General features: G+C 43.6%; 1 protein-coding gene across 1 annotated transcript in view; it reads right to left on the reverse strand.

Moving 5' to 3' along the window:
• The window catches only part of trpc5a (transient receptor potential cation channel, subfamily C, member 5a), a 253,871-nt gene that overhangs the window by 96,794 nt on the left and 140,374 nt on the right, over nt 1-16,703 (reverse strand). The window contains exons 5-8 of the mRNA XM_030162423.1: nt 13,814-13,930; nt 13,658-13,720; nt 12,926-13,063; nt 9,259-9,465 (exon numbers count right to left, since the gene is read on the reverse strand). Coding sequence (XP_030018283.1) covers nt 9,259-9,465; nt 12,926-13,063; nt 13,658-13,720; nt 13,814-13,930 — 525 coding nt within the window. The remainder of the gene's footprint in view (nt 1-9,258; nt 9,466-12,925; nt 13,064-13,657; nt 13,721-13,813; nt 13,931-16,703) is intronic.

The raw sequence follows: 16,703 nt of genomic DNA on the forward strand, positions 1-16,703 counted from the left end.
AAAGTCAAAACTAAATAAAACTGAACTATAATGAAAAATCCAAAACTACTATAACCTTGACCTGTAGTACACATAGTACCTGTAGGACACATAGTACCTGTCAACCAGTGTCTGTGAGTTCTGCTCTGTGTCCAAAGGCAGTGGTTCATAAATCAAGCAACTCCTCCTGTTCATGGTACTGCCACAGAGGAACACATCCACAACAGTTTGTGCAGATTGAATAGAAGGTTGGAGCGCTGCAGTGTTCTACAGATGTGTAGGTAGAACTCATTCAAGCCCAGGTTTGAACAGTGTTTTAGTTCATCATTATGGGATGAGAAGAGGACAGGTCTGAGGAGCAAACGTCATGAACATCAGCTGAAAACATGAGCAGGCTCTATCAAATAGTAGCATTAATTATATTCACAGTTCAGATGAACAGAAAAGAACAGCAACTACAGAAAGAGTGGAGAAATGAGTGTCCCCTACCCCCCTTCCCCCCTTCCCCCCTTCCCCCCTTCCCCCCTCCTTTCCCCTGATGATGGGCAGGTTAGCTTAGCTCCATCCTGGAGGAGAGCTGAGTTAGCGCTATGAGCACAACTAAGTTTGTTGCCGCAGTGCAGTGTTACAGAAGGACTGACTGCTGTCCCAGGTGCATGCTGGGACTTTACAGCTCTACCAGTCACCAACAGGGAGCTGGACGAAGACTAGAAGGATCTGCAGCAGGACAGGACATTATAACCCTAACCCACAGGACTGACAGAACACACTGAAGTCCACTGTCTACAGGACTGACAGGACACAATGAAGTCCACCGTCCGCAAGACTGACAGGACACACTGAGGTCCACTGTCCACACAGGACTGACAAGACACACTGAAGTCCACTGTCTACAGGACTGACAGGACACACTGAAGTCCACCGTCCACACAGGACTGACAGGACACACTGAAGTCCACCGTCCACACACTCTTTAGAGTCTCCATAGACACATTTTCTTAGGGTTAGCAACAGACATTTCATTAAAATGCTTGCTTTTCACCCCTCTCTCATTCTCCCTACCCCTCTTGAATTCAGCTTCCCAGTTCTGCACAGTTGATAAAGCTGGAGCATCATCCCCAATAGCAACCATGTCAGCATGAATGTCCATGGGGGCTAACCCCTTTTTCTGCAGACATTTGATAAGACCACGGCGCCACGGATGGTTTCACAAAATGTCTCTGGTACTACTTTTCAAAGTCCAAGATTATTTATCCATTGTGGGTTTATCTGGAAGGAAACCATGCAATTAGTATCAGGAGAGGTTGAATTTAATGTATCCCAAGTTTCATTGCTGTGGAATAACTCCTTCTTAGTCAGGCAATGAACTTTTCAGCCCCCCTCGTAGTAATAGTACTAATAGTAATAGTACTAACAGGAATAGCACTAATAGTACGAACAGTAATAGTACTAACAGTAATAGTACTAATAGTAGTAGTATTAATAGTACTAGTACTAACTCAATGTGTGTGTTCTAAGGTGTTCTATCAGACATCTGTTCTGTGAACTCAGACTCTGAATCTGACTGACAGGATCCACAGCCACAGTAGGAATGAGTGGAACATCTGTGAAAGTGAAACAGCCCATGATTCAAGTCCATTTGAAAAGACAGAATGAGTGGAATAACCCAGAGTGAAGAAACAAACAGGTTTAAAAAGTGGAATAAACCAGAGTGAAGAAACAGACAGATTTAAAAAGTGGAATAAACCATTCCAATGTGGGAGGAGGAGGAAAGAGAGAGACACAAGGTTAAAAAGGCAAGAAGGAGAGAAAGGAGGAGCAGTGTGTGTGTGTGTGTGTGTGTGTGTGTGTGTGTGTGTGTGTGTATGTATGTGTGCGCGCGCGTGTGTGCGTTCAGCAGGTTACATTGATCCCACAGAGACATGCAGAGTATATTGGAGATGTAATTTGCATTGATCACACTGAAGAATGCTGACTAGGATTTACACACACACACCTACACACACACACACACACACACACACTGCAGCACAGATGATCTCATATGCACCACAAACAAACATAAAACACACTTGTTCCTGCTGAATGAATATTGGACTGATCAGCTCACACTGAACTCACACTTTAAACATCAAAGTAACAGCACAGACTATAGTTTTAGACTTGGACAGTATTTAACTGCAGTATGTTGGACACTCCCTTCACTCTCAAACATACTAATCTAATTGTGTCATTAGTCTCTTTTCCATCAATCCTCAAACTGTTTCATATAAATTTGTTTAAAACTGCGAAAACTCTAGTTTTTCTCTGAATAGTTGTTGTTAGAGGAGTTGTTTTTGTAGTTAAATTGGTATATGACACAAAACTGTAATGGAAAGACCTTTTAGTCCAACTAGAGCCACATGACCAAAACAAACAGATGTTGATGGATGTTAGAACAAGAGAAGAAGAAGAGTTTAAACCAAACGTGTGGGTATGCGTGGACACACCAGGAAACCCAATCATTTTAGAATTTAGTAGGAGATAGAGGGGGAAGAAGCATTCTACATTCAAAACAACACAGATTTATGCTCATGTTCATGGAATGACTTCTACTGACATCTACCGAAAGAAAGAAACCAATCAGCACATTTGGGATTGAATGGAAAAACCAACATTACACACTTCTGTTTTGAACACATTTAGGAAATATGCAGAAAGTTTAGCTCAGATTGACAATGGAAAAGAGACTAGTGTGTGTCCTCATCCGCATATGAATCTGTTTCTGCACTGGAGCTTCATCGTTCATTGTTGAGTATGTGCCACATTCTCACATCAGAAAACATACAGCAGTGAATTCATTTAAAACTATAAACTATATGACACACTTTACCAGTCATAAAACAAATGGTGTTTTCTTGGTCTGTTCATGTCATGTCACAACAGCATCTTGAGGCCTCCGTGAGAAAATGGTGTGATTTTGTGTCATACGTACACCGTACAGTTGTCCTGGTCTTCTCAACGGAGCCTTTAGACCTTCATACATCAGACCTATGGACACTTCATGGATTATTGTGTAGTAAGGTGAATGTACGTACATCATCCCTAAGTGAAACTCACGGTGCTCTCAAGTCAATGGTATGAAGATCTTCGCATGGTGTTCATAGCTGTTCGTAACGGCATTTGTGACTAAGGCTTTAGAAGTACAATCAACTTAAAGTTCAAAATACCCTCTTAAAATCATAGAGGCTGCTAAAATAGTTTAAAGTATCACATGCATACTGGTTCCAAGGTACAAAACATATTAAAGGAAGAAATACTGTTGATTTTAAGTGAAGGGTATGATAGAAAATGTCAACAGAGACAGATTGGTCCAAACAGAACAGAAGGACTGCCTGGGACAACAATGGAGACATGGTGTTGGTGAGACACTGTGGGTGCACATAGACTTACCATTACACACACACACACACACACACACACACACACACACACACACACACACACACAATACAGAGGAACAAAGATGAGGTTAGTTAGAAAAGAAAAACATATGAAAACAAGAGGGAGATTAAAAGACTGAAAAGAGAGGTTTAGAAAGAAAAGGAAAGACTGGTAGTAGGAGGAGGAGGAGAAAGAGGAGGAGGAGGAAAAAGAAGAAGAGAAGGAGGAGGAGAAAGAGGAAGAAGAGGAGGAGGAAGAGAAGGATGAATAGGAGGAGGAAGAAGAGGAGGAGAAGGATGAAGAAGACGAAGACACACACACACAGGGTGTCTGCAGAGGCTAATGTGACATGTGTTTTGTTTGTCAACATCTGCTGTCGTCATGGCGACTGCTCTGCATTGCGTCCTGTGTAACCACTGGTCTGTCACCTCTGACTGTATGATCTACACAAACATGTTTGGACCAAAAACCCACAGAAGCTTCATGTCCAGGACACATTTAACCTTTAACCTTCACCTCCATATTCATGCACTCACTGATGTCCATTGAATCCACATCATGTGACCAACGTCAAAGACCAGACGCTATATATCACAAATGTCCTAGAGAGGGACACAAGCAGTCCACAGTAGTGTCCACAGGACCGAGACTGTTTACTATAGTACTGATCTGACAAGTACTACAGTACTGATCTAACAGGTACTATAGTACTGATCTGACAGGTACTGTAGTAGTGATCTGGCAGGTACTATACACACACATATATACATATATACATATACATATATATACACACACATACACACACACACACACACACACACACACATATATATATATATATATATATATATATATATATATATATATATATATATATATATATATATATATATATGTATATGTACTCCAGGGACATGTGGGAGAAATGGTTGCATCAAAACCCCACATCCTCACCAACTAAGAAGTGACTATTAGCTCAGTGTTCAAATATCCTCAATAAGAAGTTGCTATCACAGCTTCTTTTTTTTTTTTTTTTTTTTTTTGGTTCTTTTTGTTTTGTTTGTTTGTGAAGTGTCTTTGAGTGTCCAAAAAAGTGCTATATAAGTGTGATGTATAATTACTTTATTATTACAGCTAGAGATTGATGAGATACAGTGTTGTATCTCATCCACGGTACAAAGATGCTACAGCAAGGGGGAGCCAGGATGACAGGTCAGCTTGGGGGTGGTTTCACCATCACCCCCAAATATCGAGATTGGGTACCAAGCCCCAATGTACCAAGCCCCAAAGAGAGGGACGGACTGAATGCAAGGATAGCTGACTTGAGAAAGAGAATCTAAACAACCAGCCCAGTCTCAAACCAGACCTAGAGATGCTTGGCTACAAGATGAAAAGCGTGAGTAGTAGCCAGAAGGAGTGAATTGCTCCATGGAGGAGAAGGCTAGAGGCAAAGATCGTGGTGGCACGGAGAGAAGTCAGCCTTCTAGGAAATATAACAAACTGTCCACAGCTGAGGCACTGGAGACTGCTAAACAAAGGCTCACAGCCCTAGCTACCCACCCAAAGAGGTACACAAGAGAAGTAGAGGCAAGGAGAATAAACAAGGTGTTCTCCACCAACCCAGCTAAGGTCTACTCTCAATGGCAGGGTAACAAGGTGACAACAGACCCACCCAGGACTGAGACTGAGCAATACTGGAAGAGTATCTGGGACAAAGAGGCAGCACATAACACTAACACCCAATGGGTGATAGACTTACAGGCAGAGCAAGGCCAACTTCCAGAACCAGATCCAGTAGTCATCACCCTAGCAGACATCCAAACAAGAGTGTCCAAAATGAAGAGCTGGACAGTACCAGGGCCGATATGATCCACACCTACTGGATTAAGAAGCTGACTGCACTCCATGAACGCCTAGCAGCACAGATGAACCAGCTGCTGAAGTTGGGAGACCACCCAGAGTGGCTAACCCAGGGCCGGACAGTCCTCATAATGAAGGACCCCCAAGGGGAACAATACCATCCAACTACTGACCTAGAACCTGCCTCAGCACCACATAGAAGCTCCTATCAGGCATCATAGCAGCTAAAATGAGTAGGAACATGGAGCAATACATGAGCAGAGCACAGAAAGGAATAGGCAGCAACACCAGATGAGTCAAACACCAGAGGAGTCAAACACCAGCTACTGGTTGACAGGGGAATGGACTCTATGCACAGCCCCACTACTTCCTGAACTTCAGGTGGGTCCTTGATTTCCTGTCCTTCATTATTGCACACACTGATTAATCCAGGTGTGTCTGCTGCTTCTAGTTGCGACTACTGATTAATTAGACACACCTGGATTAACCAGTGTGTCCAATAATGAAAGACAGGAAATAGAGGACCCACCTGAAGTTCAGGAATTAGCAGGGCTGTGCATAGAGCCTATTGCCCAAGACTGTAAGATGATGAACAAGAACCTGTGCACTGCCTGGACTGACTACAAGAAAGACTATGACTCACTGCCACACACATGGATACTGGCGTGGTTAAAGCTGTATAACATCAACAGGACACTAAGAGAGTTCATCCAGAACTCAATGAGACTATGGAACACAACTCTGGAGGCCAACTCAAAACCAATTGCGCAGGTGAGCATCAGATGCGGTATATATTAAGGAGATGCTCTGTCCCCCCTGCTGTTCTGCATAGGCCTAAACCCCCTCAGCCAGATCATCTCAAAGAGTGGCTTTGGGTACCGGTTCCGAAGTGGAACAGCCATCAGCCACCTCCTCTACATGGATGACATCAAGCTGAATGCCTAGCATGAGCGTGACATTGACTCCCTGATCCACCTCACTTGGATCTACAGCAAAGACAATGGGATGTCATTCAGACTAGATAAATGTGAACGGATGGTATCTAGAAGAGGAAAGGTGATCACAACTGAAGGGGTTGAGCTACCTGAAGGGAACATTACAGATGTACAGGACAGTTACAAACACCTGGGGATCCCACAGGTAAATGCTAATCATGACGAGGCAGCTCGGAGGTCAAGAGGTCACAGCCAAATACCTACAGAGGATAAGGAAGGTCCTGAACAGTCAGCTGAACGGAAAAATAAGATCCAAGCCATTAACACTTATGACCTACCAGTGATCAGATACCCCACTGGCATAATATCCTGGATATCAACTGGAAGAGATACACGCCACTGACATCAAGACAAGAAAGCTCCTTACCATGCATGGAACGTTCCACTCTAAGTCCAGTGTCCTCAGGCTGTACACAAAGAGAAAGGAAGGGGGCCGAGGACTAGTAAGTGTCAGAACTACTGTCCAGGAGGAAACGGCAAACCTCCACGAATATATCAAGAAAATGGCCCCCACTGACCAAGTGATAAGTGAATGCCTCAGGCAACAAAAGCCCAGTTAGGACGAGGAGCTTGAGGGGCAATCATGGAAGGACATGCCCTTGCCTGGTATGGACCACCGGCAAATTGAGGAAGTGGCTGATATCGAGAAAACATAACAGTGGCTGGAAAAGGCTGGACTGAAAGACAGCACAGAGGCATTACTCATGGCTGCACAAGAACAGGCCCTGAACACCAGAGCAAAGGAGGCCGGGGTCTACCACACCAGACAAGACCCCAAGTGTAGGTCTACCACACCAGACTAGACCCCAGATGTAGGTCTACCACACCAGACTAGACCCCAGGTGTATGTCTACCACACCAGACAAGACCCCAGGTGCAGGTCTACCACATCAGACTAGACCCCAGGATGTGCAGAGAAGCCCCTCAGACAGTTCAGCACATCACAGCAGGTGTAAGATGCTGGCAGGTAAGGCATACATGGAACGGCATAACCAAGTAGAGGGCACAGTGTACAGGAACATCTGTACCAAGTATGGACTGGAGGCCCCACAAGGCGACAGAGAACGAACAGGCCAAGATCCTGTGGGACTTCCAGATCCAGACCGACAAGATGGTGATGGCCAATCAGCCTGACATAGTGGTGGTGGATAAATATCAGAAGACAGTGGTAGAGGTAGATGGAGCAATCCCAAGGGATAGACATCAGACAGAAAGAACACGAGAAGCTGGAGAAATAGAAATACCAAGGGCTGACAGAGGAGATAGAGAAAATGTGGGGTGTGAAGGTAACAGTGGTGTCAGTAGTGATCGGGGCACTAGGGGCAGTAACCCCCAAAATGAGAGGATGGAACCAGCAGATACCAGGAACAACATCAGAGATCTCTGTCCAAAAGAGCACAGTCCTAGGAACAGCTAAGATCCTGCGCAGAACCCTCAGGCTGCTAGACCTCTGGTAGAGGACCGAGTCTAAAGGAGACACCGCCCAGGTGGGCTAGAAAATGTTTTTTTTTTATAATAGTAAAAAGGAGAGGCTAGGGTTAGGGCTAGGGTTAAAGCTATACCTACCGATGTGACATTTCTCACAGCCCTTAGTAGAAGTTTGAACATGAACAACCCGCCTCCCTCCAAAGCCCCGCCCACTTCCCTCTGCCTGAGCTCTGAGGCTCCTCCTCCTCTAATCTGATGCGCGATGAAAACAGAGGAGGAAGCAGAGGCGGAGGTCCGGTCTGTTTTGGCGTGTCAGCGGACCCCTCCCTCAGTAATCAGATACGTCATCCACCTGCCGCGGGCCCGCTGCTCCTGTTCCATCAGTAGACCTGGTCTGTGCAGTACTGGGTCAGTGTCTTCACTGCAGTGCCCAGGGGATGGGCGCGCGCACTGTGAACGCGCGGCCTCCGCGAATTTTCCGTGGACATTTGAAGTTTCATAGTCCATACAGTTATCATCCTACATCATCTTACATGTGTGACACCATGTAATTATACCTGTATGAGTCCCACCGTCATAAAAGCTGAGCTTTATGCAGACCTGTTTAGTCCAGTACAGCTGACTTCCGGACTTTTATCTCCATCCTTCATTCATCAGACTCCCGTTTGTGCCCCTCAGTTGTTGTTTCTGTTCACAAATCCGTTTTTTCCCTTCCACATGTGCATGTCAGTTCTATCCAAACACATCCCAGACAGTAGACTGAGGTCAGTGACAGGAGAAGCAGCACCAGTGAAGTGTCAGATTCAGAAGGACACATATCGGATGTGAGACGGAGATAATGGATCGGATGCTGGACGGCCGTAATGGATGATTGACAGGAGGCTCAGTCAGGTTTGACCAATTATTTTATTCGGACCGACTAAAATGATTGGTCAGACTTTTATTAGAAATATATGAGAATTAAACATTTTTGAGTTTCAATACCTGGTGGATTTCTTTTACATTTTAGTTTGACACACACTTATTAGGAGCATTTTAAGATGACAAAAGAAAAGTGTAAAAATGCCACATCATACGGTATAGCTTTAAGGTTAGTATTAGGGTTAGGGTTAGGGTTAGACTTAGGGTTAAGGTTAAGGTTAGGGTTAAGGGTTAGGGTTAAGGTTAGGGTTAATGTTAAGGTTAGGGTTAAGGTTAGGGTTAGAGTTAGGGTTAAGGTTAGGGTTAAGGGTTCGGGTTAAGGTTAAGGTTAAGGTTATGGTTAGGGTTAGGGTTAGGGTTAGGGTTAGGGTTAAGGTTAAGGTTAGGGTTAGGAGTTAGGGTTAAGGTTAATGTTAAAGTTAGGGTTAAGGTTAGGGGATAGGGTTAAGGTTAGGGTTAAGGTTAAGGGTAGGGTTAGGGTTAAGGTTAGGGTTGAGGTTAAGGTTAGGGTTAGGGGTTAGGGTTAAGGTTAGGGTTCGGGTTAAGGTTAGGGTTAAGTTTAAGGTTAGGGTTAGGGTTAGGGTTAAGGATAGGGTTACAGTTAGGGTTAGGGTTAAGGTTAGCTGCAGGTGCGCTGTTAGGACCCTACCTCTTTTTGGTGGTATTTGATGGCCAGTTTGAGCTTGGCCAGGTCGTGGCACTGTCGTGGATCCAGTTCTTCGCTCTGGTCGTTGTCTCTGTGGTTCAGGATGGTCTCCAGCTCTCTGGAGCTCCGGGCCTGGTCCAGAAGGTCTTTGGCAAATCGCTTGCACTGCTGCGACAGCTCCTCATATTCCTGACGAAATTCATTCTCCACCTGAAATATTGGAGAGACAAATGTATTATTACATTAGACTTCAGCACTTACAGTTACTTAAACCTAATTATGTCCATAAAAGGTAACATGCTCTGTTCCACAAACTTCAACTTTTGTCAGTAATTAAAATAAAGATGTGACATTTATGGCTCATTCCTTTGGTCTAAAATGCTGTCCTGTGGAGCATTTTCATTCAAGCAGGACCAGTTCTGCTCTAGTGACCTCCTAAATAAAACATTTCTTGATCCTGAATGATTAGAAGAGGTTTCCAGAGCAGAACACTACTCATGTATCCAGCTGCTGCATGATCATTTTAAAGGATAAAAAAAATGTTTGGATAAACCTGCTGTGATTAAAGGATGCACAGACCTTTTACCACCACTAGCCTCTTTTTCGAAACAATAAAAGCACTGAGAGGCTGCATCCTGCCAAGAAGGAAGTGAAGCTTTGTTTTCAGTGACCAAACACATTCAGACCTGCGTCCACAGAACACATGTCCACATTAGAAGGAAACACTGGTGGTACCAACTTAAAGACTGGGCAAAAGCATTAAGAAGTCGACTGAAAGTTCTGTGTGTTCCATGGACGCCACACTGATACTTATCAATTTTAGTATTAAATTAACAAATGACATAGGAAATAAGTTGTCTCTATTTGCACTTCAGTGTCATCTGAAGACACACACTAGAAAAACAAGTAATGTTTTAGTGTGTGAGGTGTGCATCATGTGATCTTGCATTGAACAAATACGGACGACAACTCAATTTCAATAATCAACCTTACAACTCAAGTACATCACAAGTTGTTGTAACACTTTCAAGTTCCAGATTGTGATGTGATAATGTGTCATTATAAGGACCCAGTGTAAGATGCCACCCTAACGTAGTGTCCAGAGTCTGCATGAGTCAAACTGACCAGACTCTGAGTGGTGTTCACAATAAGGACACACACACACACACAGTTTTATTTGATACGTCATTAGTAAAACTGAGAGTTTCATTCAAATGGGAGCAAAAAAGAATTTTTATAGCTAACACTTTTTTTGTAGTACATGTACATTTTAACAACTGGCAAAGTTTATATAAGTTTGAATTACTGAACAATGATGTAAACGATGGTAAATCTGAACTTATAGAACATACTTACAGACTGGGGCTAAAACACACACAGAGGGCCGGATCTACTAAGATCCCAGTCCTAATTTGTGTGCGCAATCTAGAATTTTGCGTGTGGGGTTGAACCTCAGTTTGCAGGTGATTTACCCAGATTGCTTGTGCAAATGTCAACAGGTGCAATGTCTTGGCAACCGCCCTATTTAAGTGAGGGTTTTGCGTGTGCTAAATTGCTGTGGGATCCACCAACACTAACGGGAACAGTGACTGAATGACCCAGACGAAGGAAATGTAACATTGGGGGAGTTTAGTCATAGAAGGTATTGATGACTCATTCAATCATTAATTTTTCATTTCAAAGGAGGTGTGTGTGTGGGGGGGGGGGGGGGCAGTTGGACTGAATGACTATCAGGGGCACATAAGTTTGTCACACTGTAGCCTAATGTTGCTGCAAATTTTTAATCACACTCATCAGGAGTGGAAAAGAGTCCCATAAAGTGTGTGTGCGTGTGTGTGTGTGTGTATGTGAGTGTGCGTGTGTGTGTGTGTGTGTGTGTGTGTGTGTGTGTGTGTGTGTGTGTGTGTGTGGTGGTGGTGGTGGTGGTGGGCGCAAACGTCTCAATTATTTTTTCTCCCGTCATTCCAAAAATGTTCACACAAGGGTGAAAAATGCGTTCTCTGCATCTCTTTTTATCATCTCTTTGTCTCCTAACCACTTCCATGTGTCTGTAATTATGCATACTGTCTGCCCCTTCTTTTGAGACGTGGTAAATATAGACACAGTTTCTATCAGTAAAATTACTTTCTGGTTTGATGAATCATTTTACATGCGTTAAATTAAAATATTTACATTTTCTCCTCCCAGCACACGCACAACTGCATTTAAATGTCCCATATTTCATATTCATTGTGGTAAATGTACTAACTGGATGCAGACACACTATTTTACACCTTTGACAGACTCTACCCTTTGTGTCACTGTTAGTAAATCAGTTTGGACAGTGTTTTGTGCGTGCAAACTCATTGCACGTTTTAATACACACAAACCTTTAGTAGATCCGTCCCAGAGTGTTCTCCTTCACAACAATTCACTCCATGTTTGCAGTCAGGTAGGTATACTCATACATCTGCAACCATTTCAATCAGTGTAAAATAAAGGGTCAACTTTTCACACTAACAGGCTGCCTTTTTTTGAAGTGGCCAAATTTACACCAATATAATCTAGATTTAACTCAGTGCTTAATAAAGTTAAAAAGGAGGAAAATGGGGGCTGTACCACATGTAAGAGTCAGCTGTTTACTATTGAAACCCTAACCCTCTAACCCTAACGCTAACCCTCTAACCCTAACTCTAACCCTCTAACCCTAACTCTAACCCTAACCCTTTAACCCTAACTCTGACCCTAACCCTCTAACCCTAACGCTAACCCTAACCCTCTAATCGTAACTCTAACCCTAACCCTTTAACCCTAACTCTGACCCTAACCCTCTAACCCTAACTCTAACCTTAACCCTCTAACCCTAACTCTAACCCTAACCCTCTAACCCTAACTCTAACCCTAACCCTCTAACCCTAACCCTCTAACCCTAACGCTAACCCTCTAACCCTAACTCTAACCCTAACCCTCTAACCCTAACCCTCTAACCCTAACTCTGACCCTAACCCTCTAACCCTAACTCTAACCCTAACCCTCTAACCGTAACTCTAACCCTAACCCTCTAACCCTAACCCTCTAACCCTAACGCTAACCCTCTAACCCTAACTCTAACCCTAACCCTCTAACTGTAACTCTAATCCTAACCCTCTAACCCTAACTCTAGCCCTAACCCTTTAACCCTAACTCTGACCCTAATCCTCTAACCCTTACTCTCTAACCCTAACCCTCTAACCCTAAACCTCTAACCCTAACCTCTAACCCTAACCCTCTAACCCTAACACTCTAACCCTAACCCTCTGTCCCTCTAACCCTAACACTCTAACCCTAACCCTCTAACCCTAACTCTCTAACCCTAACCCTCTAACCCCCTAACCCTCTAACCCACTAACCCTAACCCTCTAACCCCCTAACCCTCTAACTCACTAACCCTAACCCTCTAACTCTCTAACCTTAACTCTCTAACCCTAACCCTCTAACCCTCTAACCCTAACCCTCTAACCTTTTAACTATAACCCTCTAACCCTAACCCTCTAACCTTTTAACTATAACCCTCTAACCCTAACCCTAACCCTCTAACCCTAACTCTTCAACCCTTTAACCCTAACACTAACCCTCTAACCCTAATCCTAACCCTCTACCCACTGATCTTTCAGTCTCTTCATACCCTGCATTTGCCAGAGGTTACCCCTACCTTGCTAAGCTCTTTGAGTTCCCAGCCCAGTCTGAAGGCGGTCAGGATGGGGTCTTCACTGGACAGAGCGATGAGGGATGGAGAGGCCAGAGCCTTGTAGATGTTGAGGCGAGACCTTGAATGTCTCAGACTGTCCACCTGAGAGACAACATAACAAATGTTCAACAACAAAAGGATTTCAGGAAAACCAAGAATCCAGAATATGTCCAATCCATGAATGTTGTTTATTTCCACCTCCTGGATGTCACATACTTAAAGATGTTTTGAAAAATACATGAACTGGACATTAAATGTGTTGCTTTAATTAGGAGACACATTGGTTTTAAGATTTGAAACCATCAAACTGTCAGAAAGGTTTCAGCCAATGCATAAATGACATTCCTAACCTGTTTGTGTTTTCCAGAACAATTACAGCACCATTGAGTTCATTTAGTATGTGTGGAAGTTTGAGATAAGACAGCAATAATAACCACTGCTTTAGAAGCTCTACTTGGATGACTGAATATGAATATGTTTGAACAATAGAGGCACAGACACACATCCTCACCACCAAGAAAACACACACAAAATAATCAATAACACATAAGTTCTTTACTTTTTGTAGATGCTTCAATGAAGAAGGTGTTGAAAATGGATTCAGGACAGAGTGCAGGTTATCAATTATTTCCAGGAAAACATGATACAGTCAAGGTCTAATTAGGTCAAATCTCAAAGAACAAACTGATGGATTACCTCAGAACTGGAAACACACTCGACACAGTCACATCGTATCTGGTGTGGTCTGGGAATGGTCACCTGCAAACACACACGGTTAATACGTCACCTGGTCCTTCAGATACGGTTTTAGATGCATTAACACAGCTTTGAAATGAACAATAAGGTTCATACCTTCTTCTGAACGAGCAGTTTGATGATCTCATAATTGTTTGTGTGAGCAGCGAGCATGATGGGAGTTATGTCTGGGGTGAACTCTGAAAACTGACTGTCCATCATCAGAGAGGGAACCTGTGCAGAGAACAGACTTGAGTTCAATCCAACTGAAAATCAACAGGTCAGAACACCTCAACACCTGCTCATCTGATACAGCATCTGCAAAAATGAACAAACAAAAGAGACTGTTTCCATCAGTAGATATGTGTCACATTCATGAACATCTACCCTCAGTCACATGAACAACTGTCACAACATCCTCTGTCATTTGGTTCCATTTCCTTTAAGACAAAATGAATCCGCTTTAGGTCAATATAATGACCTTTAACCTTTCAAAGTCAAGGTTTTGTGTAACTGAATCTGGATGTTAAACATGTATGTAGTGACTTAGGTTGAATGCCAATCCCCCCCTTGGCCCCTCCACCTAACCCCAACCCCTCGGTTTTGCCCATACATGTGAAGGGGTAGTGTTGTACTGATTCTCAATTACACGGAGGGGAGGGGCTAAGGGGGAGAGGCTGTTTGACCCTCCAAACGGAGATATTTCAGGACTACACTACAAATGGAGGGATAGGTTGAAATTTCCCATAGTTCAGTTCCAATCACTGGTCAGATGGAGGTAAACAGGAAAAAATAGCAGCAGTTTGACGAAAGAAACACGCAAATGGACAGATTTACTTCAGAAACAACTGAATCATCTGATCGTCCGTTTAATGCCGTTTCAATGTGTTATAGATCGCATTTCTGCGGTTTGTGGTTGATAATGGTAAACAGATGTCCAAAGCCCATGGAACAGAGACGGTTCCAGCTGCTGACGACATGGAGAATTCTGTCACAAACCAAGTTAGAACACCTGTTTATAGTGACATCGATGACTGATGATGACAGAGCAGGTCTGCAAGAGTTGGACCATTTCAGAGAGGAATGATTACACCACTACCCCTTACAACTGGGTTTAAAGGGGTGGGGTGGGGGGGGGCAAGAGGTAAATTGGGTTTGGGCCTTACAGTAAATGTGGTTACTGTAGTCATCGAAATCAGATGAGTTTGAACAGATTGATTTTTCAGATCTTTTCTTTTTTTTTTAATTTTTCAAAATTTTGATTTAAGGTTTTTACAGTTTTTCTGACCTTGACCTGTGACCTAGAGCTCTCAAAATTCAGCCATCTGCAGCAAATATTATCAGGAGCTTATACAATTCAAAATCAGGACAATTTGTCCAAAACAATGGACACTAAACCCCTATAAAAACATATTAGCATTAGCATACAACTTAATGAGTCCAAACTGAGACTGACAGAGCAGATATGTTTGAATGCAGTCCAAATGTGAGGCACCAAAATCTGACCAAAATCTGGTATCAGCCAAAAGTCAGTTGCCATGGATACGCTGCATCAGACAGTCCTGGAAAAGAGGAATTAGTGTTGAAAACTTCTAAGACATGGGCTCTGTTTTTCTCTGCTTTTCTCAGTGTTTTTTTTTTTTCTATCTGTGTACGTCCATGTCCTGTCCTTTTCCTCCCTCTCTCTCTTTCTCTCTCTCTCTCTCTCCTCTTTTCCCACATCTCTCTCTGTCTCTTTCACTCTTTTTCTCTCTCTCTTTTTCTGTCTCTCTTCTCTCTCTTTCTCTCTCTGTCTCTCTCTTTCTTTCCTCTCTTTCTCTCTCTCTGTCTCTCTCTCTTTCTCTGTCTCTCTATCTCTCTCTCTTTCTCCCTCTCTTTCTCTGTCTCTCTCTATTTCTCTCTCTCTCTGTCTCTCTCGCTCTCTCTTCTCTCTCTCCTCTCTCTCTCTGTCTCTCTCTCTTTCTCTGTCTCTCTCTCTTTTTCTCTGTCTCTCTCTCTTTCTCTCTCTCTCTCTGTCTTTCTCTCTCTCTCTCTAGTGGACGTCCCTTATGACTTCATCTCTCTCTTTCACTTCCTCTTTATGAATCCTCTCTCTATCATCCTACCAACACCTACACATTAAGTCAAGTGTCCAACATGTTCTTTTGCTCATTCTCTCCACACACACACACACACACACACACACACACACACACACACACACACAAATGTGGCGTACAGACAAACACACTGCCTGCCTCTAAATCCTATTTTACAGTTTGTCTACAAAACAGCTGTTTAATTTTCCTCCTCGTTCCAGTGAATGGGGATGCACCACTCAGACAAATGGAAACACACACACACACACACACACACACGCATGCATGGATGGATGCGTCTGGATGCTGTGGTTTCATCTGTAGGGATTGAACCAGTACAGCTGCAGCAGTTGAATAAATAAAGTATAAGACTGGTCTTTAACCCTTTATTGGGCAAGTGACAATTTTTGATCATTTCTGCACACACTCCAAGACAATGACAACAACAGTTCCAGTGAGGACAGTGAGTCCCCAATCTGAGGTCCCAATGTGGTCTCCAGGATCTGTAAGGTCCAGCGTGGTCTCCAGGGGCTGTAAAGTCCAATGTGGTCTCCAGGGGCTGTAAGGTCCAATGTGGTCTCCAAGGTCTGTAAGGTCCAATGTGGTCTCCAGGGTCTGTCAGGTCCAATGTGGTCTCCAGGGTCTGTAAGGTCCAGTGTGGTCTCCAGGGTCTGTAAGGTCCAGTGTGGTCTGCAAGGTCTGTAAGGTCCAATGTAGTCCCCAGGGTCTGTAAGGTAGAATGTAGTCTCCAGGGTCTGTAAGGTCCAATGTGGTCTCCAGGCTCTGTCAGGTCCAATGTGGTCTCCAGGGTCTGTCAGGTCCACCTCTGCATGAACAGTGAGTGGACCTGCTTTGTTCAGTTCCATGAAGTAATGGAACTAATGTAAAGAATGATGTTCAAAGGGATCATGTGGATGTGGACAGGTGTC

The sequence above is a fragment of the Sphaeramia orbicularis genome, chromosome 18 (assembly GCF_902148855.1).
Source record: "Sphaeramia orbicularis chromosome 18, fSphaOr1.1, whole genome shotgun sequence".
Classification (NCBI taxonomy): Eukaryota; Metazoa; Chordata; class Actinopteri; order Kurtiformes; family Apogonidae; genus Sphaeramia; species Sphaeramia orbicularis.